At 32.4% G+C, this 24,399-nt stretch overlaps 4 protein-coding genes across 6 annotated transcripts; 3 read left to right on the top strand and 1 right to left on the bottom strand.

Annotated features, from left to right (window-relative positions):
- The first annotated feature begins 2,863 nt into the window (after nt 1-2,863).
- LOC131635707 (uncharacterized) lies at nt 2,864-9,984 on the top strand. Of its 2 annotated transcripts, none has more exons than XM_058906348.1 (7): nt 2,864-3,224; nt 4,018-4,229; nt 5,183-5,852; nt 6,222-6,588; nt 7,001-7,095; nt 8,410-8,604; nt 9,098-9,984. In XM_058906348.1, the coding sequence occupies exons 1-7, from the start codon at nt 3,021-3,023 to the stop codon at nt 9,773-9,775; spliced, it is 2,421 nt and encodes an 806-aa protein (XP_058762331.1). In that variant the 5' UTR covers nt 2,864-3,020; the 3' UTR covers nt 9,776-9,984. The 2 variants fall into 2 exon arrangements, with proteins under 2 accessions (XP_058762331.1, XP_058762332.1); XM_058906349.1 differs by having other exon boundaries at nt 2,869-3,224; nt 4,005-4,229.
- Nucleotides 9,985-14,572: 4,588 nt separating this feature from the next.
- On the bottom strand, nt 14,573-15,836 carry LOC131635697 (probable aquaporin TIP-type alpha). Its single transcript, XM_058906337.1, has 3 exons — nt 15,610-15,836; nt 15,232-15,482; nt 14,573-15,110 (listed from the first exon to the last, which is right to left on the bottom strand). The coding sequence occupies exons 1-3, from the start codon at nt 15,740-15,742 to the stop codon at nt 14,718-14,720; spliced, it is 777 nt and encodes a 258-aa protein (XP_058762320.1). The 5' UTR covers nt 15,743-15,836; the 3' UTR covers nt 14,573-14,717.
- Nucleotides 15,837-19,834: 3,998 nt separating this feature from the next.
- LOC131635705 (UPF0426 protein At1g28150, chloroplastic) lies at nt 19,835-21,741 on the top strand. Of its 2 annotated transcripts, none has more exons than XM_058906346.1 (3): nt 19,835-19,992; nt 20,082-20,225; nt 21,438-21,741. In XM_058906346.1, exons 1-3 carry the CDS (start codon nt 19,945-19,947, stop codon nt 21,612-21,614), a joined length of 369 nt encoding a protein of 122 aa, XP_058762329.1. In that variant the 5' UTR covers nt 19,835-19,944; the 3' UTR covers nt 21,615-21,741. The 2 variants fall into 2 exon arrangements, with proteins under 2 accessions (XP_058762329.1, XP_058762328.1); XM_058906345.1 differs by having other exon boundaries at nt 19,850-19,992; nt 20,079-20,225.
- A 208-nt stretch (nt 21,742-21,949) lies between these two features.
- On the top strand, nt 21,950-23,268 carry LOC131635704 (NDR1/HIN1-like protein 6). Its single transcript, XM_058906344.1, has one exon. It carries the CDS (start codon nt 22,319-22,321, stop codon nt 23,069-23,071), a length of 753 nt encoding a protein of 250 aa, XP_058762327.1. The 5' UTR covers nt 21,950-22,318; the 3' UTR covers nt 23,072-23,268.
- Nucleotides 23,269-24,399: the final 1,131 nt, after the last annotated feature.

Raw genomic sequence — 24,399 nt, 5'->3', positions numbered from 1 at the left:
CATTTGGAGAAGTTATTTTGATGATATGGGCTTTGACAAAAAACTGCTTTTTGTTGACTTTGAAAATGACCTGTAATGTTTTGGCTTATATCTCTTAGGCGGAAGCATTTCTTGACCTTGGTTCCAACATCAAAGTTGTAGAGAATTGAATTTCCTTAAGAATGAGCTTTGATTGGAATTTTTCTGATAAATTATGAGAGAGTTATGGTCGGTCAAAGTTTAGTTGACTTTTAGGTAAAAAACTCTAATTTTGCAATTTTGAGTTTTGTTGATTTCTGAACTTTTCTTGATGAATTATGATCAACCATTGATCACATGATGAATCTTTTGACAAAATATGGATGTTGACAAAAAATTGCATAATATAATGATAATTAAAGGACATGATCACCGTAAAAATAGTGATGACTATAAGAAAAAGTGTATCCATCCACTTCGCCATTTTTGCCGGGGAAGAAGAGAAAATAATAGAAGTTTGAGAAATTTGGGAGATGAGTGAAATTTGATGTGAGAATTTATGGAAAAAATGAGGAGTATTTATAGAGTGAAAAGAGAGAGATAGAGACGTTGGGAATGGAGTGTTACCGTTTTGAATAGTAGTAGGATTTGAAAAAAAGTATGGTAGGTTTTGAAAAGAAAAGGGGTGTAGAATAAAGCTAGGATTTGATTTGAAAGAAAGAGATTTGAAAAGAAAGGAAGATATTTGAAAAGAAAGAAAGAGATTTTGAAAAAATAATATAGTATAAAAATAAAAATTAGTGGGAAATAAAACCAATAATAATTTAATTGTTACCAGTATAATCTGAAACCCGGACTCCGCGCCTGCAAATTTTAATTCTGCACCAACTGCGTCAGCATTATTTATTTGAAAATAAATCTCAAATAAACAGTGTATGAAGTGATAAACAGTATTTGGCATTTATGTGAGAATAAATTTAACAGCGAACCAAAATACTGTATAAAAAATTCTAAAAATTGAGTATTTATAAAACCAGGATATTTATGAAATAAAAATCCAAGATTGTATAAAACTCCAAATTTTTAGACAGAAGTCTGTTGACTTCTCTTTTTTTTAAAAAAAAAAAAACGCAGGCAAATTTTGGGGTATAACAATAATGATCATAACACTTAGAAAATGATGGGATCTCAGAGGTCAAAAATTGGGGTGCAACACATACCTTTAGAGACACTGATCAGTCGACACTGACTCATCAATCTTCCACTCTTCCTTTCTTTCACAGCTATGAAGCCTCTAGATTCTTGCCATATTATCTTTAACTTACAACTTCATTATAACCTTGAATCTTCTTCCGATGAAGCTTGAGATAAATCTTCAAGATAACCACCAACATCAAACAGACCACTTGATTAGAGATCTTTGCTGATTTCATCGAACGCGGTTTAACATAAGGTGTTGTCTTCCACATAAAATATTTGAAAACTTGATCTTTAAGCAACACAAATAGATCACAACAATTGATCTTTAATATCTTAGCACATCTTGATCGTCCAAATATATGACATCTTGATCTTTAAGCACCACTAGTTGATCATCATATCATATGACACCTTGATCTTCAAGCACAACCACTTAATCTCATCAGATGATAACTTCATTTTTCATAATCTAAACCAACAACCCTTGAACAACACTTCTGATGAAGACTGCTCTTAAGACCGTTGTCAACATAAAAACCAAACAGATTGCTTTAGATGTCATACATGCAAGCACATATATCCACATTTTATGTATCAAAGTCACATAGACTGAATTGTGACTAGGTATGATCCAACCTTATTCAATGAATTGGTTCACTAAATTAATCACATAAGTCCCTATTATATCCCAATAGGCATGGAAAACATCCTACAAAGCCATCACTATCTGGAACAGAATTACAATCTATATTGTGCACTGTATTCTAAATTTCCTCAAGCTGAGACATTCTTGTGAGATATTCATTACCTGCATGAGTTATAAGTTGTGGGATAGTTCTATCCACCAGATCAATTTATCTGCAATTGTTTTCCTGAAACAAATTATATAAAAGTTAATAACATGATTATATAGATGAATGACTCCCTTTAATTATTTTTTGCTATGTCTTGGTTTAATGATTTTTTTTCTAACATATCTTAATTTAGTTGTGTTGTAAAAAAACTTAATACTCCTATCTCAATCCTTAAACCATTTATTCCTTAACTTATTCATAAACACCTAATCTTACATATGCACAATATCTTCCCTAAGCGAAATTGGACATTTTTCATCCAATCCAAGAACATTATTGTAACTCCTAATATTAAACAAATTTTGTTTATATATATTTTCTTTATCAATATATGATATTTATTTAAAAAAAAAATAAATTTTATATTATGTAAAATTCCTTAGTAGCTTAAGTGTTTTTAAAGACTTAATTTTTAAAATAAAAAATATTATTAACATTTATTAAATTAGTTAAAACAAAAATATATTATTTTCATTTATCAAAATTTATATGTTTTTTATAAAAATAATTAAACATAATATGAAGTATATAAATAAATAAGAAACACAAATCACAAAGAAAAAGAAATGCAATATAATTTTAAATTAATCATTTAAATTACACAAAATATTTAACTTTTAATTGATTTAAAAAAATTAAATAGTATTTTAAATTAAATAAAAAATTGTTACATACTAATTTTTTATCCATAAGTAATCAGGGTTTATTGTATTTATCAACTTCAATTTAGTCAAATTTCTTTCTGAAAACAGACACCAAATATGGAGTCATTACGAGATATATGACTAATTGAGTAAAATAAAAGAAAGAAAAAGAAAAAGAGATAATAAAAAATAGTGATTGTATTGTATCAACGCGCTTGCTTCCTTTTTTGACATAACGTTTCCTTCCTCTTTCATTCCGTGTTAACACCGTTTTCCTTTTTTCTCCTTCTATTCTACATCACAATGCTCTACACCTGACTAGTAACTTAACTTGTAACCAACTTTCTTTGCCTCAATAATCAAAATGCCGTCGTTTTGGGGTTCGATTTTGCTCGGGTTCGGTTTCGGTGTGGTGGCGGTTGTTGCCGTTCAAGCTCTGGCACTGTTATGGATCATCAAACGGTTACGCCGCAGCCACAAGCTCCATGGCGAACAAGCTCATCAACTGGAAACTGAATCAAACCAGCTTGATCATCAACAGTCTCTGCATTTTGCGTCTCACAAGCAGGTTCGTTTTCAACTCACGCCTCAAATTTCGATTTCCCCCCTTTTTCTCACTGTGTTCGTTATGGTAAAATACTGAAAATTAGAAATGCTTTTTGAGGTTTCTTCAAGTTAGAAGGGAAGTGTATACTAATTGTGTGAACTAAATCGATTTTGAATTAATCGATTTTGTAATGAGTTGAATAGTAAAGTGGTTATATTTTGTAGAACTCAGTTGATCAGTTAATTTGAAGGATATAATCTACTGTAGAAGTAAAAAATTAATACCTAGTTTAAGTTAATATCAATTCTGGAGGCAATATCAATTCTGATTATGTAGATCTAAATATGTCATAATCAATTCTTCACCTCTGAAATCAAATTTAACGTGAAACCAAAATACACAAGATTATGAGCCTGTTTGGATAAACAACTTATTTGCAGCTTATAGCACAAGTAGTCAAGTACTTATTAAAATAAGCGCTTATGAATAAGCTCAAATAAATTATTTTTATAACAAAAGATGAAATAAATATAAATTGTTTTTATATATGTTATAAGTTGCTTTCATTAGCTATCTTGAAGAATTTATAGAAATAAGTTTAAAAAATTTATGAAAAATGTCATAAGCTGTTTTGATTAAGTCTCCCAAATAGTATCACAAAACATGTGTTATAAAACTTATGGCAGGATATAAGCTCAAATAAGTCCATCCAAATAGGCCCTATGTATTTGATTACCAAAATAGTGAATAAACAAATATATATATTTTTATTATTTATTATTAAACTCTTTATCATAATAGTTTTGGCTTTCAGGGTGTGGTTTGGGTCCTTGAATCAGGAAAAATTCCAAAAGAGCCAAAAAGAAAAGGGTTATTGGAGGTTTCACCTATTAAAATGTATGGAACAATCAAGGGTGAGTCACTTATTCTAAGAAAACCCGATGGTTTGCAGTCGCACTCAACAATTGAACTCAAGAGTTGTACAGTTCAAGCTGTGTCAGCTTCAAACCTTTCTTCAAAAAAATGGTAATGTCATTTAACTGTTATTTATGACCCTCTTTTTAGATTCTAGTACCCTTAATTTTTCTCTTATATATGAATGCAACGTTCTTGGATGAATGTAGAGAAAAAGAAGTGACAAAGTCATCTAACAGGTCGCAAGAATTACCATGGTGGCTAGAGTTGTAGTTCCTCTCTTTTAACCTCTCTTTTGTTCCTTTCAAAGGGAAGATTGTCTAAGTGATTGTATTTTGATTTAACATATGAATCAATGCTCAGAATATTAAGTAATTTGCAGACTTCACTGGTATTTAATTTGACACTGGGAATTCTTATATCTTTTGAGCTTTGCTTACCTTAACCAAAAGTAGCTTTTGATAGCTTGGATTTTGGTACCATAAGTAAAAAAATGGAAATATTTGGCCCTGTTTACTTTCTAAATTTACTTTTTTCATTTATAAAATAAATAATGAAAGTAAAAATATGTTTGTCCAACTGTTCTCATTGTAAATTCCAGAAAGTAAAAACAGTATGTTAGAAAATTTTGATAATGGTAAAAAGTCCTTTTCACCAATTCCAAAAAGGCTACTGTAACTCACAACCTGCATATGGTGATGGAAATGAAAAATAAGCATACGATGGATTGGTGGTGAGAAATGAGCATATGATGAATTTGTGGCAGTGAGAAGAAAGCTGTTTTACACTCATGTTGAAAACGGAACATTCTCAGAAATTAAATAAACCTTTAAAAATTTTGTTTTAACAACTGGTCATTTATTAAGGAAATTAAATACTCTGAGTTCTTAATTGATTGATGATTATTAACTTTTTATATTGGTTTGAATCTAAGTCATTCTTACAAAGCCAGCTTGTAAAGTGAGGGATGCTATCTTTATTCTATATGAGACTTGTTTTTTTCCCCAATAAAGCTAATTGTTTTTGTCTTTTTGGTACAAATTGGTGATGAATCAATCTTACAGGGCAAAAAAGTTTCCCATCAAAGTGGAAAACAAGACCTCAGTAATATACAATGGAAGTAAAACTCTATATTTGTATCTGGAAACTTCATGGGAAAAAGAAGCATGGTGTAAGGCCCTCTATCTGGCTTCATCTGAAGAAAAAGAAAAAGTCAAATGGTTCACCCAGGTGCATGAGGACTTTCATAGCTACCTGACATCCTTAAATTCTGTGTATCATTGTTTTATGAAACCATCAGTAGGAATAAGTGTTGAGGCAATAGAAAGGGATATAAAGCCTGACGATCCTTCCTCAAAAGTTCGTCAGTTTTTGAAAAAGATTGCTAAAAAAACTTCCCGAGTTGGTCTGGAAAATAAATCTACATGGACTTCATTGTCCGGTCATGAAGGAAAAAAGAGCACTGATAATCTTTCTAGCCAAGATGCAATTTCGGGAACTGATTCAACATCAAAGCATCTTAAAAATTCATTGGTAGACAATGCTACCCCATTATCTTCGAAGTTACCGCATTTGGGAAGTGACAGTATTCACTCTGTCAGCTCTGACAGGGATGTTGAAAAGAAGTTTGATATTGATGAGGGAACATTATGCTGGAATTTATTGATTTCCCGACTCTTTTTTGATGTCAAAGGCAGCATGCAGTTGAAGAGATCGTTGCAAGATAGGATTCAGGTTTAACCTTTCCCGTTTGACATTTAAATGTTTTTGCACGAGTCTCTTTTTATTATGTTTGTTTAGTGAAGATGGGCGTCATTTCATTTTGGCATCAATCAAAATGTCTTTACTGATCAGGTCATAGGATAGATTTATATCCCATCATACCAACCAGATAAAAAGGAATATATCCCTATGTCAGTGTTTTTGATTGTAGTGAATGGAGAAAGTAAGCCTTGATTCCAATAATCGTTTGAACTGTAGTTGATTTTTTTAAAGATCTCTAGTGTTTGTTTACAGAGAACAACAGCTTAGAAAACTACATTTCATAATATTTTCTATGAGAAAAATAATGGTTGTTTGTTTGTTTCTTTCTTTTTGCCACAGAGAACATTGTCAAGTATGAGGACTCCCAGTTATATTGGTGAAATCATCTGTACTGACATCAATACCGGGAATGTTCCACCTTGTATTGTAGGAATGAGGGTTCTTCCTATGGAAATGAGTGAGGTTTGGGCCTTAGAAGTTGACATTGAATATTCTGGAGGAGCAGTATTAGAGATTGAAACAAGGCTTGAAGCTCGCGAACTTGAGCTCCAAACAAAGACTGAAGACTCAAATTCGGAGTCAAGCAATGTTGGAGCTGTCCCATCAGATCTTCTTGAAGGTTTTGAATATTTAGAAAAGCAATTGAAACTTGAAGGAAGAGATAATGATTTTCAAGAGCAAAGGGAAGATGGTAATCGGAACAATGGTTAGTAAATAAATCCCAAAAAAATTCAGTTATCTATGCACTTTTTAGTGAGGTTGTATCATTTCCAATAATTTATGAACTTTATCAGAGTTCTATCAGACTCTATTTTTTATTATCCTTTTTCTTCCTGAAATATGACTTCCTTTTAGTCCCACATCTATTTTTTAATGTAATTTCCACGTTTTTAAAACTAAGCTTACCGGTAGAATGGTACATGGAGAATTGTGTGGTGTTCATTGTAGTTTTCTCCCTTCTGTTTTCCTAGAGGATACATAAACAATTATTTTTAGTTCTGCTTTCATAAACTTTCAAAATATGAAGGGAAGATAGTGAATAGTTTTCATATTTGGAGGTGTTATATATTGTATTTAGATCGATGGAGTAATGTGAATCTTGTTTTTTCCCTAAGCAGATGCATCAAAGAGCTTTATGAGCGCAATGTCTTCCTCAAATGATGGACCACGATGGAAATCAGTGTTAAATTCTGTTGCCAAACAAGTTTCACAGGTACCTGCTACTACTCTCTCCATGATTCTGTTCATTGCTTATTCCCAAAATACTTTTTGCAATCCCTAAAATTCTTCTATTTTAAACATGTTGTGTGGTTGTACCAAATGTGTTTTCCCTAGATATTTTGATGTTTGCCATACCTTAGGAAACTACACTAACCTACCGAAAGCCCTTCAAATGTTAGAAAGTATACTGAATTTCCTCGCAGTAGTTTTTCATTGTATTGATATCTCCTCTTTGTAAATGTTTTCCAGATACTTGTATCATGCAAAACATTTTCATTCAGATATATCCATGAAAAGTCTAACTCAAGGGAGATTTTTGTATAATACGAAACTAGAGGTGGTATTTACATAGGTTTTGTAAAAATTCAATGAGGCCAATTTAAGGATATTTTTGGTTTGAGAAATATTTTCTATTTTCACTTATAGTTATTGTTAAGAGTCTCACATCGGATGATATATAGCCTGAATATGTGCTTATAAGTGGGGGCAATCCTTCTACAAGTCGGTATTGTAGGGATGAGTTAGGCTCAACACAACTGTAACATGGTATATGAGCTAGGTTTTAAGATCTGTTGGGCCACCTGGCAATAGGTATCTGCTATCGGGCCACCTATAATTTATTTTCACGCTTCAAATGTCCAGCCTTGGACGTGAGGTGGTGTGTTAAGAGTGCCACATCGGACAATATATGGCCTGAACATGTGCTTATAAGTGGGGCAATCCTCACTCTACAAACCGGTTTTGTAGGGACAAGTTAGGCTCAACCAAATTCTTAACCGTTATAAAAATTATAACCACTATTCAAGCCATATTATCATCCAATGCTGGTCTTTTGTCACAGTCCCTCCCACCCTCTGGACTAGACATTTAGAGTGTTGCTCCAGTGGACTGTTAAGGGGTGATCTAACGGGTCCAAGATAAACTCTTTTACCATCTTAAAATTTGATGACCCTAACTTAAATTATAACCAACATTCGAGCCATATCAGTGTCTAATGTGGGTGGGACTCATAACTAACTAAAAATTTGACTTTTTTTCTATTAAGTTTTGGCATGTATATGTGCATTTCTTTATGACTCAAATGATTAACATGCACCTGTGAATATTTTGACATTAGCCATGCATGTTATCTTCACTTGCACTATGCTCTATTTTGCGCATGCAGTGAATAGTGATTTACCTCATTTGAATACTCCTGTCCTGAATATTTTAAAATGTGCGGATGTTTTATTTTTCTATAGCTATCAGCTTATAAACAGCTAGCCTTGTTTTATTCTCTAAGTAACGGATGATTTCTTATCGAAAGGTCCCTCTCTCTTTGGCAATAAAAGTAGCATTCCTAAAAGGGACACTGCGTTTGCATATAAAACCACCTCCCTCTGATCAACTGTGGTATGGTTTCACATCAATGCCAGACATAGATTTCAACTTGGAGTCTTCTGTTGGAGAAAATAAGATAACTACTGGGTACTTCTCTTCATTAGTAGTCAATAGGCTAAAGGTATGATAGCTCTCTTTCCAATTGATTTATAATTTCAACAATTTTAGTTAAAGACTGCCCTCTCCCTGCAGCTTTTTTAGTATGGTCTCTAATGTTTTCAAGTTCCATTTTATTTATTTTTCTAGAACTATTTTACATATATCATCAGTAATATAATTACTAAAATGTAGATAAATCCCTATCTTGCCGAAATGTCTATTCTTCAGTTAAGTGTGTAACCATAGAAATCAGGCTTTATTAATATTATTTTTCACTGTACATCTCATTAACAAAGACCTTCTTTTTTTTTTTTGGTTACTACAAAGACCTTTTGTTGAGATGCCTATGTTTATGTATGCATCAAATAGTTATTATGCATTTGGCAAGATTGTTGACATCCTCAATCTCCGGCACACTTTAGTAGGCTATGAAACATGTTTAAACTTCATTTCTCTGTAGAAAGGATTATAAAAGTTGCTTTTAACTGTAAGCTAATTTAACATGGTTCATGTAGAGAGCAGTTTCGGAAAATATAGTTCTCCCAAATTGTGAAAACATATGTATCCCATGGATGTTAGCAGAAAAGGAAGATTGGGTTCCTTCAAATGTTGCTCCATTCTTATGGATTAACCAAGAACTTAGGAATGAGACTTCCACTTCAAGTAATACCAATAAGCAATCTTCTGGTGGAGTGGAAGCTAGATCAAAAGCTAGTGCAAGCACCTCAACTAATGGTCAAGCGAACAAACAACAAAAACCGAAGAAGAGCGAATCTAGTCAAGAATCAACTAGTAAATCATCAGATTCTTTAGCACTACCAACAAGTTCATCTGGTTCACAAACAGTGGAGAGCAGCAGCCGCTTGGAAGAACTGACAATACCTTTACTAGAGAATGAACAACCACAAGATACTAGGGGTTTGAAAGAACCTTTATTACAAAATGACAATCAACTTGAAACTAGTGAAAACAAGATGGAAAATAATTCAGAAATCCTCTCACCACATGGAAGTATGGTGGTGGTGGAGAAACAAAATCATACCTTTAACCATGAAGATGGACTTCCAAAGAAAATGGGGAGAAAGGAAAGGATGTTAGGTTTGGGGAAGAAAATGGGGGAGAAGTTGGAAGAGAAAAGACGTCATATTGAAGAAAAGAGTAGGCATATTGTTGAGAAGATGCGAGGACCATGATAAATGTTGTTCGTGGTATGTTGGTCTTGTGTAAAAACAATTTCTATCCATACAATTTAGATTCATGTTTACTCTCATGTTTGAGGAATGTTTCGCTTTAGATATTAATCATCAATGATCATTTATTATAGTAGATCTTGTTTGTGGTCAAGACACTAGTCACTTCTTCACTTCATTACATTTAATGTACTAGCCAAGGTTTACAATTTGATTTAGAGTCAATGAGATTTGAAAAACTTATTGCATCAGTATCAAGTGGATAACAATACCTCTAATTGCAAATACATTTAGAAGTTGATTGACAACATAACTTGTACATTTATGAAGCATATTTCTAGGTGAAAAATAATGTGTTGTTCCTTTATTTGTCGCACCCCATTGGGAGCAATGACTACTGTTTATCTTCTTCTCAGGCAGAAATTTCTCCCGAAACCAAAGATTGTGTTGAGTGCTGCGGATATCAGCATACATCGTCAAAACCATCCAAATTGCTCTGCACTATAAAAATGAACATGCCTAACTTAGCATACATCGTCAAAAGACTCAAAACCATCCAAATTGCTCTGCACTATAAAAATGAACATGCCTAACTTAGCATACATCGTCAAAAGACTCAAAACCATCCAAATTGCTTTGCACTATAAAAATGAACATGCCTAACTTACTAACTATGTTTTTTTTCTTTTCAAATTTATTAACTATCTTACGCATCTCCATTGGTGCTATTTATTCTTGGTTTTTTTTTTTTGTAAAACTTATTAAGTTACGTCATCTTAAAATAACTCATCTAATTTTTGCTCTAATGAAGTAATTTTAAAGAACTTTTATTAGGTCTCACAATTTTACCTTATGTATTAATATTTTATTCATATTAAATTTATTTTAACTTAAAATATTAATTTAAATAATATGAATTAAAGTTAATATAAATTAAAGCTATTAAGTAAATAAAGTTAAACTTAAATTTTTATAATAATAATTAAAACTAACATTTAAGTTATTAAAATTGAAATAATAAAAAAAGAAGAAATAAATACATTAATTTATTGGACAAAGAAATGTTAAAGAGAAAAGAAGAAATACCGCAAGCTATTAAATTTATTATTTAGCAAGTGAATAGTAGGTTGTTCATAATGCACCGGTTATTCATGTTGGCAAACTCCAATGATTATTTATTTTAAGGGAATTTCTAAAAGCACCTTTATGCTTCTTAGAGGTTTTTGACGAAAATTCTAAAATATTCAAAGCATTCGGATATGTATATCCGAACTCACCACATCATATTTTTTAGAGGGGTTTTTAGATATGAATTTCTGAAATAACTTTTTTGTCAGGTTCAAGTGTTTCTCCTCATTTCAACAAGTTTTCAAAAGCTTTGAATTTGAGTAAGTTTCTCTGAATCATTTGTTGTATATCGCATGTATGTAATAGGTAGTTTATTATCATTTAAAATCATTAGATAGAAGTTTAATTTGGAAAATGTGACTTTTTGAGTCATTATTTAAAGTTTATTAGAGTATTTAGGGCAATAACATGCACCTATTCATCCATGGTTGTTCGCAGGGGTGTTTGGATGTGCATATTCGAAATTTTCTCTGAGTAATTTTTGGAAATTTGTTTCATGGCTTCCGAAATGGCTGAAAACTCTAGATTGAGACTTGGTACGATCAAACCCATGTATGCACGAAAACTGGGACAAGATCCATTCTTGAAAATGAATTAGAAAAAATGCATTAGTAACAAGTTTAAAAAAAGTTGTTTTAAAATTAATAGTGACTATGGAAATAGCCGCTAGTAGGGTGCAGGAGGCTGTCATTTGCCTTGTCAGCCAAAGAGAACATTCGCTCAGCTTGGCGTACAGGTATACCAAGCATGCGGTCCCCCAATTCTACCCGTGAATGGCCTCCATATCGATGAAATACTTAAGATATGCCACATCTACGTAGAATGAACTTTTATCCACAAACAATGACGTGCCAACAAAGAATAGTAGGAAACACCTCAAAGTATAGTCCCGTGGTAGGTAACTTGTAGTTCATTATCGTCAGCATCCTCGGCCAATTTCAAGTTTTGTTCATAAAGCTCCTTCAAGAATAAAAATTTATCATGAGCACTTGTAGTATTCTGCTTCAGAGCTTCCATTAGATCAACTCTTAAATACATCACCATCATCTCCTGTGCCTCATCACGTTCGATCCTAGAATGATCAAGTAACTTCCCTGTGGTAGAAAGGTGTAGAAGGCAAGCAACATCATATAGAGTAATCATCATCTCGCCAATGGGGAGGTGGAAAGATGATGTTTCTTTATGTCATCTCTTAACAAAAGCCCCTACAGGCCATGGCGGATGGTTGAGTACCCGGAAAAACACAGACCGACAAGACCAGAGTATCAGACCGACAAGACCAAAGTATCTGATGACACTTTGGAACCACTCATCTTAAGGAAGATAAAGACTATGAATCTTTCGGGCATGGTTAACATATTTCAAACAATTGCGTTCCTGTTGTAAAAAAAAATATAACAATATCAGTCGAATTGAATTTGTTTAAAACAAAAAATTACAACTGATAGCAAATATACCTCTCTGTCCCAGACATGCAGAGCAACATGGTCTTCATAATGGATCGGTAATAATGTGTCAATGGACCCTCTTGGATAAGAGTCTGTAAGTGGAGGAAAATCATCACTTGCAGTAGAGGCATCATCCTGGAGGCATCATCCTGGTGTACGTGAGCCAGGGATGAAGAGTCTGTGAGAGGCGGCTCCTAGAACCTGATGCTTCCCCATCGGTAGGCCTAGGAGTGGGGAACTGCATAGCTCTGGCATGCTTATGTTGAAGAGCCCTCTCGCGACGAGAGGACACAATTAGGATTTCACGCCCGAGTCTCATTCTATTGTTGTTTTTAGTCATTTTTCTATACAAAAGAGAACAAATAAATTAGTTCGAAATTTTGTAAATTTTATAGCAAGAAGGATCAAATTTGGAGATACATCTCCTAAAATCAAAAAAGAACCTTTTCAGAGATGCATTTTTAAAAAAGCTTCATGTAACATTATTTATTTTGAAATCTAATACTACCTAATGCATTAAATAAACTATTTTACCTAATATATTTATTATAAGTAAAAAAAGTTAAATGAAAAATTTATTAAAAAAAATGTTGATAAAGATGAAAACTTTTCAATGTAATATGTGAAGTGAGTTAGAATTAATAAGATTAAAATATTTTGTTAAAATTAAGCAAAATGAAAAAGGAGAAAGAGGATCTACACTCTTAAATTTTTTTAGATTAAACACTTTTAGAGATGCATCTGAAATTTTTTTTAACAATGATTAATTTTAAGATACATCTGCAGACAAATCCTAAAACCTAAAACACATTGAGAGAAATTTTTTTTAAAACCTAAAACACATTGAGAGAAATTTTTTTTAACAATGATTAATTCGGAAATACATCTGCAGACAAATCCTAAAACCTAAAACACATTGAGAGAAATTTTTTTTAACAATGATTAATTCAGAGATACATCTGCAGACAAATCCTAAAACCTAAAACACATTGAGAGAAATTTTTTTTAACAATGATTAATTCGGAGATACATCTGCAGACAAATCCTAAAACCTAAAACACATTGAGAGATGTAATACTCCTACAACACATTGAGAGATACATCTTCAAATTAAAATTTGGATAAAATTTGGATAAATAAATACTCCTAAAACACATTGAGAGATACATCTTCAAATTAAAATTTAAGATTAAAATTTGGATAAAATTTGGATAAATAAATACTCCTAAAACATTTTTTTTAACAATGATTAATTCGGACAAATCCTAAAACCTAAAACACATTGAGAGATGTAATACTCCTACAACACATTGAGAGATACATCTTCAAATTAAAATTTGGATAAAATTTGGATAAATTTGGATAAATAAATACTCCTAAAACACATTGAGAGATACATCTTCAAATTAAAATTTAAGATTAAAATTTGGACAAAATTTGGATAAATAAATACTCCTAAAACACATTGAGATACATCTTCAAATTAAAATTTAGATAAATAAATACTGTTTAATTCGGAGAAATCTTAAAACACATTAAGGGCCAGTTTGTTTCAGCTTTAAAAAAATGGATTTTTTCTTTGTATTTTAGAAAATAGATTTTCTAAAACCGTTTTTCAAAATATTATAAGTTTTTTTATATTCGTTTTTTCTAGAATGAGACACTTAATTTGACATCTTATAACATAAACATTCATAATTGTAGACCAAAACTTAATCAAAATCATAATATTTTCAAAAAGTTGTATTTCAAAAATGATTTTTATGAAAATCTATTTGAAATAGCTTCAAAATTAAGTGATTTTTTGAAATTTTGATATCCAATTTTTTTTCATAAATAGATAAAATATCTAAAATCACATTTTAAGAATCTAAAATCACATTTTAAGAATAACTATTCAAATAAAATTTTCATTTGAAGCTTTTATAAAAAATTTCTTTGTAAAATTTTTTTTCACAAAATTTAGTAACACTATAAAAATCATTTTTAAAAAAAGCCAAAACAAACGGGCCCTAATAGATACATCTTCAAATTAGGATTTAGATAAATAAATAGGGAGATTCATCTCTGAATTTGACTAGATATTTTAACTTTAAGGAGATATTTTTAAATTTCAAACGCAAAACAGAAACGCTAAAAAAAGATGGCCTGGGCCAATATAAAGAAGACCAAGCTTATATTTTAACGCAAATTTTAGAACAATGTTTACATTTGAACGTTTAAGTGATAAAAGGCTCACACTTTATTCAATTTTATTCAATAGTACCATGGACATTTCATAAGCTAGGAAGCAACAAAAGAAATCGAAAAGAAAACAGTAGACTTTCACATACATACATTTCACAAAACACATTATATAACTAAAGTAACTAGTAATCTTCAGCAACCAAAGGTTGATGTTGAGGATGAGTCTGAGAAGGCACAGTTGGAACCATAATATACTCATATATAGCCGCTGCTATTGCTGCTCCAATCAATGGACCCACCCAGAAGATCCAATGGTAATCCCATCTCCAGCCCACCAAAGCAGGCCCAAAAGCCCGAGCAGGGTTCATGCATGCTCCATCAAATGGACCACCAGCTAGAACATTTGCTCCAACAACAAGTCCAATTGCTAAGGGTGCAATTGAGCCAATGGTGCCTCTTTTGGGATCAATGGCTGTGGCATATACAACATACATTAAACCGAATGTCATCGCAATCTCGAGTAGTAGCCCGTGCCCGGCACCAACATTTATCGCCAGATTGAAGGCCTGTGGTCTCTATAACCGGCAAACACAATACAATAGTTATTATAGTTTCGAATACAGATACATAAATTATTCAATGAACCTGAAATAAATTTTTTTTCAGATGGTGTATATATAAAGAGTAGTGTTATACCATGTTGTTAGTGACAAGCCTCAATAAGAGAGAAGCTACAACAGAACCGAGAAGCTGAGCAATCCAGTAATAAACAGCTTTAAGAACTGAGATTCTACCACCAACAAGAGCACCAAAAGTGACAGCAGGATTCACATGGCCACCTGATACATGCATGCTAGCAGAAATAGCGGCAAATAGTGAAAAAGCATGAGCTAGTGCAAGTACCACCAACTCACCTGCTGATGCCCCTTCATCTTTGTATATCTTTCCTGCAATGCAACAAATTAACCACACAAATTAAGCCACATATTCATATTGATATTATACTGACATCGGACACGCCTATTTTCAGAAGTATCGGTGATACAGAGATAATTTATAGTATAAAGTACTAACTTAGAGCAAGGGCGGAGCCTTCTCCAACAAAGACAAAGATGCAAGTGGAGAAGAATTCAGCTACGGTTGCTCTTATGGAGTCTGGATGGTTTGCTTCATCCATTCTTCCAATCTGATATCTTCTGGATGCCATTAATGGTTAAATCCTTGTATTTTCTTTCACTTTTGAGGTTGTAACTGAGAATATTGTTCAAGACTCCAATCAAGAAGATTCTTCAAAAGTGTGGAGTTTGAGTGTGCTTATAAGAGGCAAATAGAGGTTGAATGGATGGAAGATGCAGGTGGAAATGAGACACCTGGTTTGTGAAATGTTGAAAGGTAGACACGTCGTTTATATAAGTGATGACTAACTTGGATTCTTTTATTTCCTATATGCATATCCGTATATACTTGTGTTTGGTTCTAGCTATGACTCATCACCATATCTGTGGCGGTTATGTAATCTTTAGTGTTGGTTTGTTACTTTTAATTCTAATTTTTTTTTATGGAAGTTTGTTATTTTAAATGTTGTAAAAAATTATTAAGTCAAGTGTTACTGCAGTTTCCTCTAAGTTTTACATTTACGAGAATCCTTACGGTACATATGTCGATTCAATATGTATCTGTTGATCTTTCAACTCGTTTAATTTTGCATGAATCGTGTCTTGCAGCCATCTAATCCGGTGAAATTCAGGTCCAATCTCCTTACCCGTTCAAAATGTGAGTGAAGAATTTATTCATGGTACAATTTATTAAAAATTGTTCCTTTTTACATTTGGTTCATTGATGGACCATTATCTTTCTTTTTAACCAATTCTTTTTAATAATTTTTTAAAAATCGAATTTTCTTTCTGCGCAATTATAGAGGCTAATCTCTCGAGTTTTATAAGATCATAATAGACAGGAAATTCTTCATAAGAGATTTAACACTGTTGTGTATTCAGAACTGAATTCGAATCCAGGACCTATGGTTAACCTGAAAGAGACTTCCGCCATCTCATCCCAGTGTTCTTGAGTAATCACTTATTTTTATACATTTTGTGTTTGATATTGTGAATCGTTATCTTTCTTATTAGTAATTTCGTCCTTACAACATTCATGCTTGAGGGGAAATGGATCGTCATAAATATTCTAGTCTAAGCTCAATTAAATAAGCTCATATAAGTGTAATCTCCGCTATTTAATTTATGATCACGTAGAATGCAAAAGTAGGAAAACATAAGGTTCAGCAATATGGACATGTGCTAAGCATGTGGGCGACCTCTCAATGTCTTGTGAGAAGAAGATAACTCATCCAAACCACACTCTCTGATGGAGCCACGTTAGTCAAAGTCAAAAAAGTACTCTTAAGACTTTGAACATTTTGCTAGGTCATGAAGAGCTCCATATATATATATATATATATATATATATATATATATATATATATATATATATATATATATATATATATATATATATATATATATATATATATATATATATATATATATATATATATATGAGAATGCCATAATATGAGAATGTGAGATAAATCTGAACCATTGGATTTTAAAATAAATGGTGGAGATTATGGGTGAATCTTTTTTTTATCTCTCCTACATCATTTATTTCAAAATATAGGAGAGAGAAAAAAAGATTTACCCATAATCTCCACCATTTATTTTAAAATCTAATGGTTCATATTCATTCTCACATTCTCATATAAATATGTCATTCTCATATGATACGCCCTATATATATATATATATATATATATATATATATATATATATATATATATATATATATATATATATATATATATATATATATATATATATATATATATATATATATATATATATATATATATATATATATATATATATATCAGGACCGTCATTGAGGGTGTGCAAGGTGACCTACAGCACAGGGCCTCACATTTTTTTAATGTTTAAGCTATGCCAAAAAGGGCCTCCAATTATATATTCCACTGTTATTTTACGCTTAAATAGGGCCCCTTAAAAAAATTTCACGATTCAAATGAAGATAACTTCAGCTTCTCACACAGGGCCTCTCAAAAGTTTGAGACGACTCTGATATATATAAAACATATCATATGAGAATGTGAGAATGTGAGAATGTAATAATAACCATTGGATTTATATTTAATGGTTGAGATTAAAAGATATTTTTTAAAATTTGATTAATAATTTCTCTTTCCTCTTAATGACACATGATTTATTAAAGATCACAATTTAATCTCAACCATTCCTTTTTCAATCTAATGGTTCTTAATCATTCTCACATTCTCATATAACTTATCCATTCTCACTAGATATGCCCATATATATATATATATATATATATCATTTGTTAGGGTTTGGTTAAGCATCATTTTTTTAAGAAATCACCAACATACAATCTTTGCTTGGCTTATCTCAGGAAAAGGTTTATACTACTGTAGTTAGAACAAGTACAATTGGCGTCCATCACACGACCCTGGTAAAAGATCTTCGAGAAATACACTTTTAAGAGTTTAGTTTACCTAGCCATCGTTTTATAATGGTGGCCACACATGTAACATCCAATTATTGTAAGGCCTTGGTAAAAGATCCCCTAGTTGCACACTTTTAAGAGAAATTTCATCCAAAATGGATATTGATTTAACTTGGCTATTACCTAATAAATTTGAAACAAATAGGGCAAGTGGGGTGATTTATCACATAATGGAAAGTCGGAGAAAGGGGAATATATAGTTACCATATGATAATCTGATCACGAAAATTTTGGAGCACATTAGCCTCAACCTTGAAGAGGAAGAGTTTGTTGGAAACTCAATAAGGATATGAAAGCATGCATTGGGGCAATATCCAATTCATCATTCTATTTATGCTTGGAAAAAAGTAGAGACAGTCCCCAATATGTTTGGATCACCCAACAACTTTAAATATCCTTACCAGCCTTTTTGGTCGAAGTTGATGTTATTGTGATGGTAAAAATATGTTGTAAACATAATTGATGCAGGAACAATGAAGCAAGCGAGTTCAAGCGATCACTATCTTGAAATCCCTAGAGAATGGGGAGCAAGAGGGAAAAGAAAACTTGGATTTTGAGACTCAGAAGAAGGATCGCTCCAACATGCAAAACCAATGCCAGCGAACAAATCGTTTGTACTTGATTCAATGTCAAAACAAAACGCTCTCAATGAAGAAGGATAAAGGAAACATAAACACCTTCTTCGTCTATCACTAATAGCAAAAAAGGTAAAATAATGCTTTATAAACCCTTTATACTCTATTTAGGAACTAGGGACCGTAGGATATACCTCGCACCATAAACGGTTGAGATCTTCTCAATAATAATCTGGAATCATTCGAGTACTATAAAAAAAAAAGGGTGAAACATCATTACTAACTAGCTAATGAAGGCATGTCCATCACTCCCACTATTACGTCAGGACTTCCAAAAAAGGCATTTAATATGTTTATTCTCGAGAACGACAACATTCCAGCTAGGACTTCCACATCCATGATCTCGTGGGCAAATAATGATGTTTGTTACACACTCTCGCCCTGCAAAGTAGAGATAAGGGCTTGTGGCAATTGTTCTAAGTTGTCCACAAGGCCCATAAAAAGCAGCGAGTTACAAAATGCGGAATATGAATGCCCTTTTTCCTCGATGTTGCATAAAATCTCTCACAAGAATATCATGTTAACCGCCTAGATCAATCCAACGGCTGACCACAACCCTTGTGTTCCACATGCGTGCATTTATCAACTATCTACTCTATTTAAAGATGAAAGTGTGTCACTTTACAAGTATTTAAATTTTTACTCATTCAAGTACCACTTTTCGATCTCATACTAACTTTAGCGTTGGAATATTAACATTGCAGATCAATCTCTTCTCCACTGCATCGAAAGCTATGAACCACCGCAACAAACTATAAATTCATATTTACTGATCAAATATAGTTCTAGCGCAGAACAACTATTTGAATAGCTATTCATAAAATTAAAATAAAAATTTAAAGTATTTAATTTTTATTAAGTTGATATCTCTAACTGTAAATATAATGTATTGAATATTAAAATTATTTATTTAATTTACAATAAATAAATTAAAAAATGCTGTATTCTTTTTTAATAAATTATCACAAAAATGTTTTAAAAAGTTCATAGTAAATGTGGTTTTATGACTAAATTGATGATTCATTTACAATAAAATTCTAAACATGTTGTCAATAAAAAAAATCCCAAATTAAAAATTAAAGAAAAAAACAGAGATAACAAAACAATCGTGGAAAGCACAGGACCGAAAGAATCGGATTAATCTGTTCTCTGCAAGTTCGAACAGAGGCAGAACCGAGCTATGTCTCTTCTCTTCACTTCATCTCCTCTTCTACTTCCATGCACTCATGTCCGTACTTTTTACTATTATTTTACTTTTTCTTATTTATGCTTCTTGTTTCTCTTAATTCGATTGATTGATCCTAGAAATTGAAGCAGGAATGTAGGTTTTCATCACCATCATCATTTTCACGAGGCCCAGTCACCAGAAGCAGCAATTCCCTTCGAGTTGCTAATCGGAGTCGAATTACTGCGTTTTTCTTCAATCCGGCACAAGACCCTATCATCAAAGAAGTTTTCAAGGTATTCTTCTAGCTTATTCTTTTCTCAATTTTCAGATATTTTGTTTCTACTCTAATTTCGTGCTTGTAAAAATTAGGATGCTATTGTTCTAGATAGTAATGTCATGTGTTTTCAATTTATCAGAGAAAAAAATGTTTAGTTTGTGACATGTGGGTTGGAAAATCAATTGAATTTCCAAATAAATGCAAATGAATGAAAATTTAAGCTTATTTAAGTCAGATTAAGCTTATTTTTGGCCCATACTCAATAAGGTTTAAAGTAACGGTCGCGCGGTCGCGTAAAGGTTTTTGCAATTTCGGTTGATACAATTGCTGTGATACTGATCGATATGAATTAATCACAATTTCTTTTTCATCATAAAAACGGTGAATAACGGTCTCATATCGGCTCCTTCCAATACCGTTTTGTAGCAACCGTTTTTGCAATAACACTGATGCTGTTTTGTCGCGGTACTTTTCGCGGTAGACTTTTTTTAAAATCCATGATCAATATGTTTACTATTGATTAATGAACAAGTGAGTTCTCATATCACTATAAAACTGATGGTGGAAGATTATGTGAGGAAAATGTTTAAAACAAGTTTTGAGATTTCTACTTAAACAGCACACTATTAAACTATCAGTTAAAATTAATTTCTCCATACTACTACTAGTCTTCTACTTGTGGTGATTAAGTTTAATTATAATATCTTTACATTACATGAAGTTATTTAATTTGGTCTTATTAATTTTCCATCTTATATATCATATATGGCTGTCTCATTTTCTGATTTCAATTCATGTAACCACTGAAAAATGTGATGCAAAAGTCATGTTTGTTTTAGTCGAGTTTATTCATAAGCGCTAATTTTGATAAGCACTTGTGGTATAAGCAACAAATAAGTTGTTTATCCAAACAAACAGACCCCAAATCTCATGGAGGTGATATGTGCTCCATCTATAGATAAATTATAATATTATAGTTAATCTGTTACCACTACTTGTAATCTTCAAATGGAATTCTTCTCTCTTAGTATATGTCAATAAAATGACAAATTGCTATCTGGACTGTAAGCTGACCTACTATCCTTGATTCTTATGGTTCAGCTATATTCAATTTTGTCATAATTCAATAGGCTGAAAAGCACCCTGTTTTTAGGCCACGGGAATGTTCATTGATTGGCAATGAAACCTGTATTTGTTTTTCTCAACTTCCATTATTTCTACTTTGCAGGAACCAGTAGCATTCTTAGGTGGTGTGTTTGCGGGTGTTTTAAGACTTGATTTAAACGAGGAGCCTCTCAAAGAATGGGTTACGAGGACCGTTGAAGCATCTGATATCAGTGTAGAAGAAACTGATGCAGAAGGATCAACTACCGAAGCTGCTCCGCAAGAGATTCAAATTGAATAAAACTTGTATTTTTTTTTTTTAATTTTAAAACTTGCATAGCATCAAAATGCCAACAGCACAGTAACAGTTTGTTTTAATTGATTATAAGTTATAATCTTCTAAGCACAATAATAGTAATTCACCAATATACCGCAGTGTCTTCTTGTACAATGTGTGACACACATCCTTAATCTGCAAGTAAAGTTTCCTTAACTGCGAAGCAGGTCTTAAGAATGTACAATATGCATATCTGGTCATCTTATGGCAATAATTACAAGCACATGCCATTTGTTTGTTTTTGACTGAAACATAATGCTTGGTATCCACGACAGTCCCAAAAATTAAGTTGCAAAATCTAGTGATGTGAAGTGTATCTAATGTTACTGTTATGGATTAGTTAGAACTAAGAAATCTATTACTGATGTTAGGACGGAAGTCCTAGCCTCAATAAAAGAAACTATTTTAAGGAACCCAACCATTGTCTAAAGTCAACATTGTGTACATATTTAGCTGAACTACCACTATCTTTTTTTTCGGTGATTTACACAATTTTTAGGTAAGGAAGGTAACCACACACCAGAGTACAGTATTTTCATAATTAGAAGTCAAATAAAGAATGTCTTGTCTCTGTATATAGATAGCATCAACAAAAGGGTGTTAGTGTCCCTCAACAACCGCAAAATCTCAGAGACAACAGCACCACTAAGCAAATTTTTCTAGTATTCATGTCAGATCATCAAAGACCTAAAATCCACCCGATGGACGTGGAAGCACAACCACACCCTAGGACGCATTTAGTATCTCCTGGTTCGTCTAGATCAGAAAAGGGTATCCCGGTGCCTCCTCCTCTACTGCATCAACATGCTATGCCAGCAATAAACTCTTCAAAACCAAAAAGAAGCTGCTTTTGCAGGTGCATATGTTGTACACTAACCTTGTTATTCCTTCTTATTATCATCTTGGCAGCATCTGCAGGAGCTCTTTATCTCATCTTCAAACCAAAGCTTCCCGATTACTCAGTCGACACTCTGAGGATAACTGATCTGAGGCTTAACTTAGACTTGAGTCTCTATGCAAAGTTTGACGTGAAGATCACAGCGACAAACCCGAACAAGAAGATTGGTATATACTACGAAAAAGGAGGGAAGTTGAGTGTCTTGTACACAAACACAAAGCTTTGTGAAGGGTCATTACCCGAATTCTACCAAGGTCATCAGAACAAAACAGTGCTTAACGTATCATTATCAGGTCAAGTTCAGTCTGGAAGGACTTTAATGTCGGCGTTACAGCAACAACAGCAGACAGGAAGAATTCCATTGGATCTCAATATTCATGCACCAATTGCTATCAAACTTGGGAGGTTGAAGTTGAAGAAGGTGAAAGTGTTGGGTCAATGTCAGTTGGTGGTTGATAGCTTATCATCTAATAATCTTGTAAGCATCAAGGCTAGCAACTGTAATTTCAAAATGAAAGTTTAGATTTCATCATGGGAGAGTTTGTTTTAGTTCATGTGATTTTCTTTTTATTCTTATTGTTTTTTGGAATTTTAAGACTTGATTCTTTTGTGAATAATAAACTGCTCTTGTAGCAGTTTGTTGTAGTATTTTTTGTATTTGTTTTGTGTGTGTATCTTTGTTGGTTCACTATATTAATTTGAGAACATATCGGCCTGGCTTGATTATGATTTTGTATATTAGTCAACCTAACTTACTCAACATTTTTTTTTTTTTTGTTTTGACAAAGCAAAGCAAACTCATTTTATTGATAATTAAAAACTAAGGTGTTTGATTAAAGGGATTATTCTTCCCATCCTCAGTGGTGAAATGTCACCCTTAAGCAAATTGGTTACATAGTCTTTTGTACAATTAATCTCTTTCGAATTATTCGGAGCAAAATGAAAACCCAAAAAATGAAAAATTCTCAACTACCATTTGACTCTCTTTCATTATTTCAGTAAGTTCTTTGTCTCAATGATGATACAGCTTCTCCAATGTTACAGCATTTTGATTTATTGCTAATAATAAAACTAAAAGTTTGAAATTCTATGAGAATACTTGTGCATGCTATTTGTTGCAAGAATGATGATCCAGATTTCAAATTTTGATTTAGTTGACAAAATTATTCAGTGAAGTGTTCGATGTTTGTATGGTTGAAGAAACTTTTTCAAACCCTTTATATACGATTTTTTGTTGTAACGAGTGCCGTCAAGAACAAATTAAAACTATGAGAAAGATTGAGTTTCTTGAACAAACATAAAAAACCCTTTAGTAGTTACGAAAGAGAGAGAAGAGGGAAGAAGAAAAAAATCAACATTGGTTATAACTATTTTACTATCCACTTTTTCAATTATGGTTAAAAGATTAAAAATGAATAACAACAATCAATGCTCTCTCAAGAAACTGAGAGAAACAATTTATTTATAAACTACTAAATTAACTTAAACAATAAACTAACTAAAGTAATTTGGGGCCAAAAGACTGACCCAATTCGACATGGTAACAACATATCATATTTCGGCACTTGCATGCTTGAACAAACTTCGACTATAGTATGCAAGACTCCGACTTCTGTCAAACCAACCCTTGTCGAGTCTAGAGTTTGATCCAATTACCACAAATCTCCATCTTGGAACAAACTCTACAACATTAAGGGAGCAAACTAGTTTTCTTCATGCAGCTTTATCAATTGCAAACAGTGAAAGAATTTGCAACTTGGTAATGTCTTGGTGATCTAATCAGCAACATTGTCTTCAGTCGAAACCTTCAGCACTTGAACTTCTCAACGCTCGATTATTTATCTGACGAAA

The sequence above is a fragment of the Vicia villosa genome, unplaced genomic scaffold, assembly GCF_029867415.1.
Source record: "Vicia villosa cultivar HV-30 ecotype Madison, WI unplaced genomic scaffold, Vvil1.0 ctg.001533F_1_1, whole genome shotgun sequence".
NCBI lineage: Eukaryota > Viridiplantae > Streptophyta > Magnoliopsida > Fabales > Fabaceae > Vicia > Vicia villosa.
The sequence above is the reverse complement of the archived record's forward strand: the minus strand, read 5'-3'. Positions and strand labels throughout refer to the sequence as shown.

Bases quoted from the DNA above. Each gene is read 5' to 3' on its own strand.
- LOC131635707 (XM_058906348.1), top strand. From the start codon at position 3,021: ATGCCGTCGTTTTGGGGTTCGATTTTGCTCGGGTTCGGTTTCGGTGTG. The intron at 6,589-7,000 runs GTTAGTAAATAA...TTCCCTAAGCAG, and splicing joins AGATGGTAATCGGAACAATG to ATGCATCAAAGAGCTTTATG. The intron at 7,096-8,409 runs GTACCTGCTACT...TCTTATCGAAAG, and splicing joins TTGCCAAACAAGTTTCACAG to GTCCCTCTCTCTTTGGCAAT.
- LOC131635697 (XM_058906337.1), bottom strand. From the start codon at position 15,742: ATGGCATCCAGAAGATATCAGATTGGAAGAATGGATGAAGCAAACCAT. The intron at 15,483-15,609 runs GTTAGTACTTTA...GTTGCATTGCAG, and splicing joins AGGCTCCGCCCTTGCTCTAA to GAAAGATATACAAAGATGAA. The intron at 15,111-15,231 runs GTATAACACTAC...TGCCGGTTATAG, and splicing joins GGCTTGTCACTAACAACATG to AGACCACAGGCCTTCAATCT.
- LOC131635705 (XM_058906345.1), top strand. From the start codon at position 19,945: ATGTCTCTTCTCTTCACTTCATCTCCTCTTCTACTTCCATGCACTCAT. The intron at 19,993-20,078 runs GTCCGTACTTTT...TAGAAATTGAAG, and splicing joins TTCTACTTCCATGCACTCAT to CAGGAATGTAGGTTTTCATC. The intron at 20,226-21,437 runs GTATTCTTCTAG...TCTACTTTGCAG, and splicing joins TCATCAAAGAAGTTTTCAAG to GAACCAGTAGCATTCTTAGG.
- LOC131635704 (XM_058906344.1), top strand. From the start codon at position 22,319: ATGTCAGATCATCAAAGACCTAAAATCCACCCGATGGACGTGGAAGCA.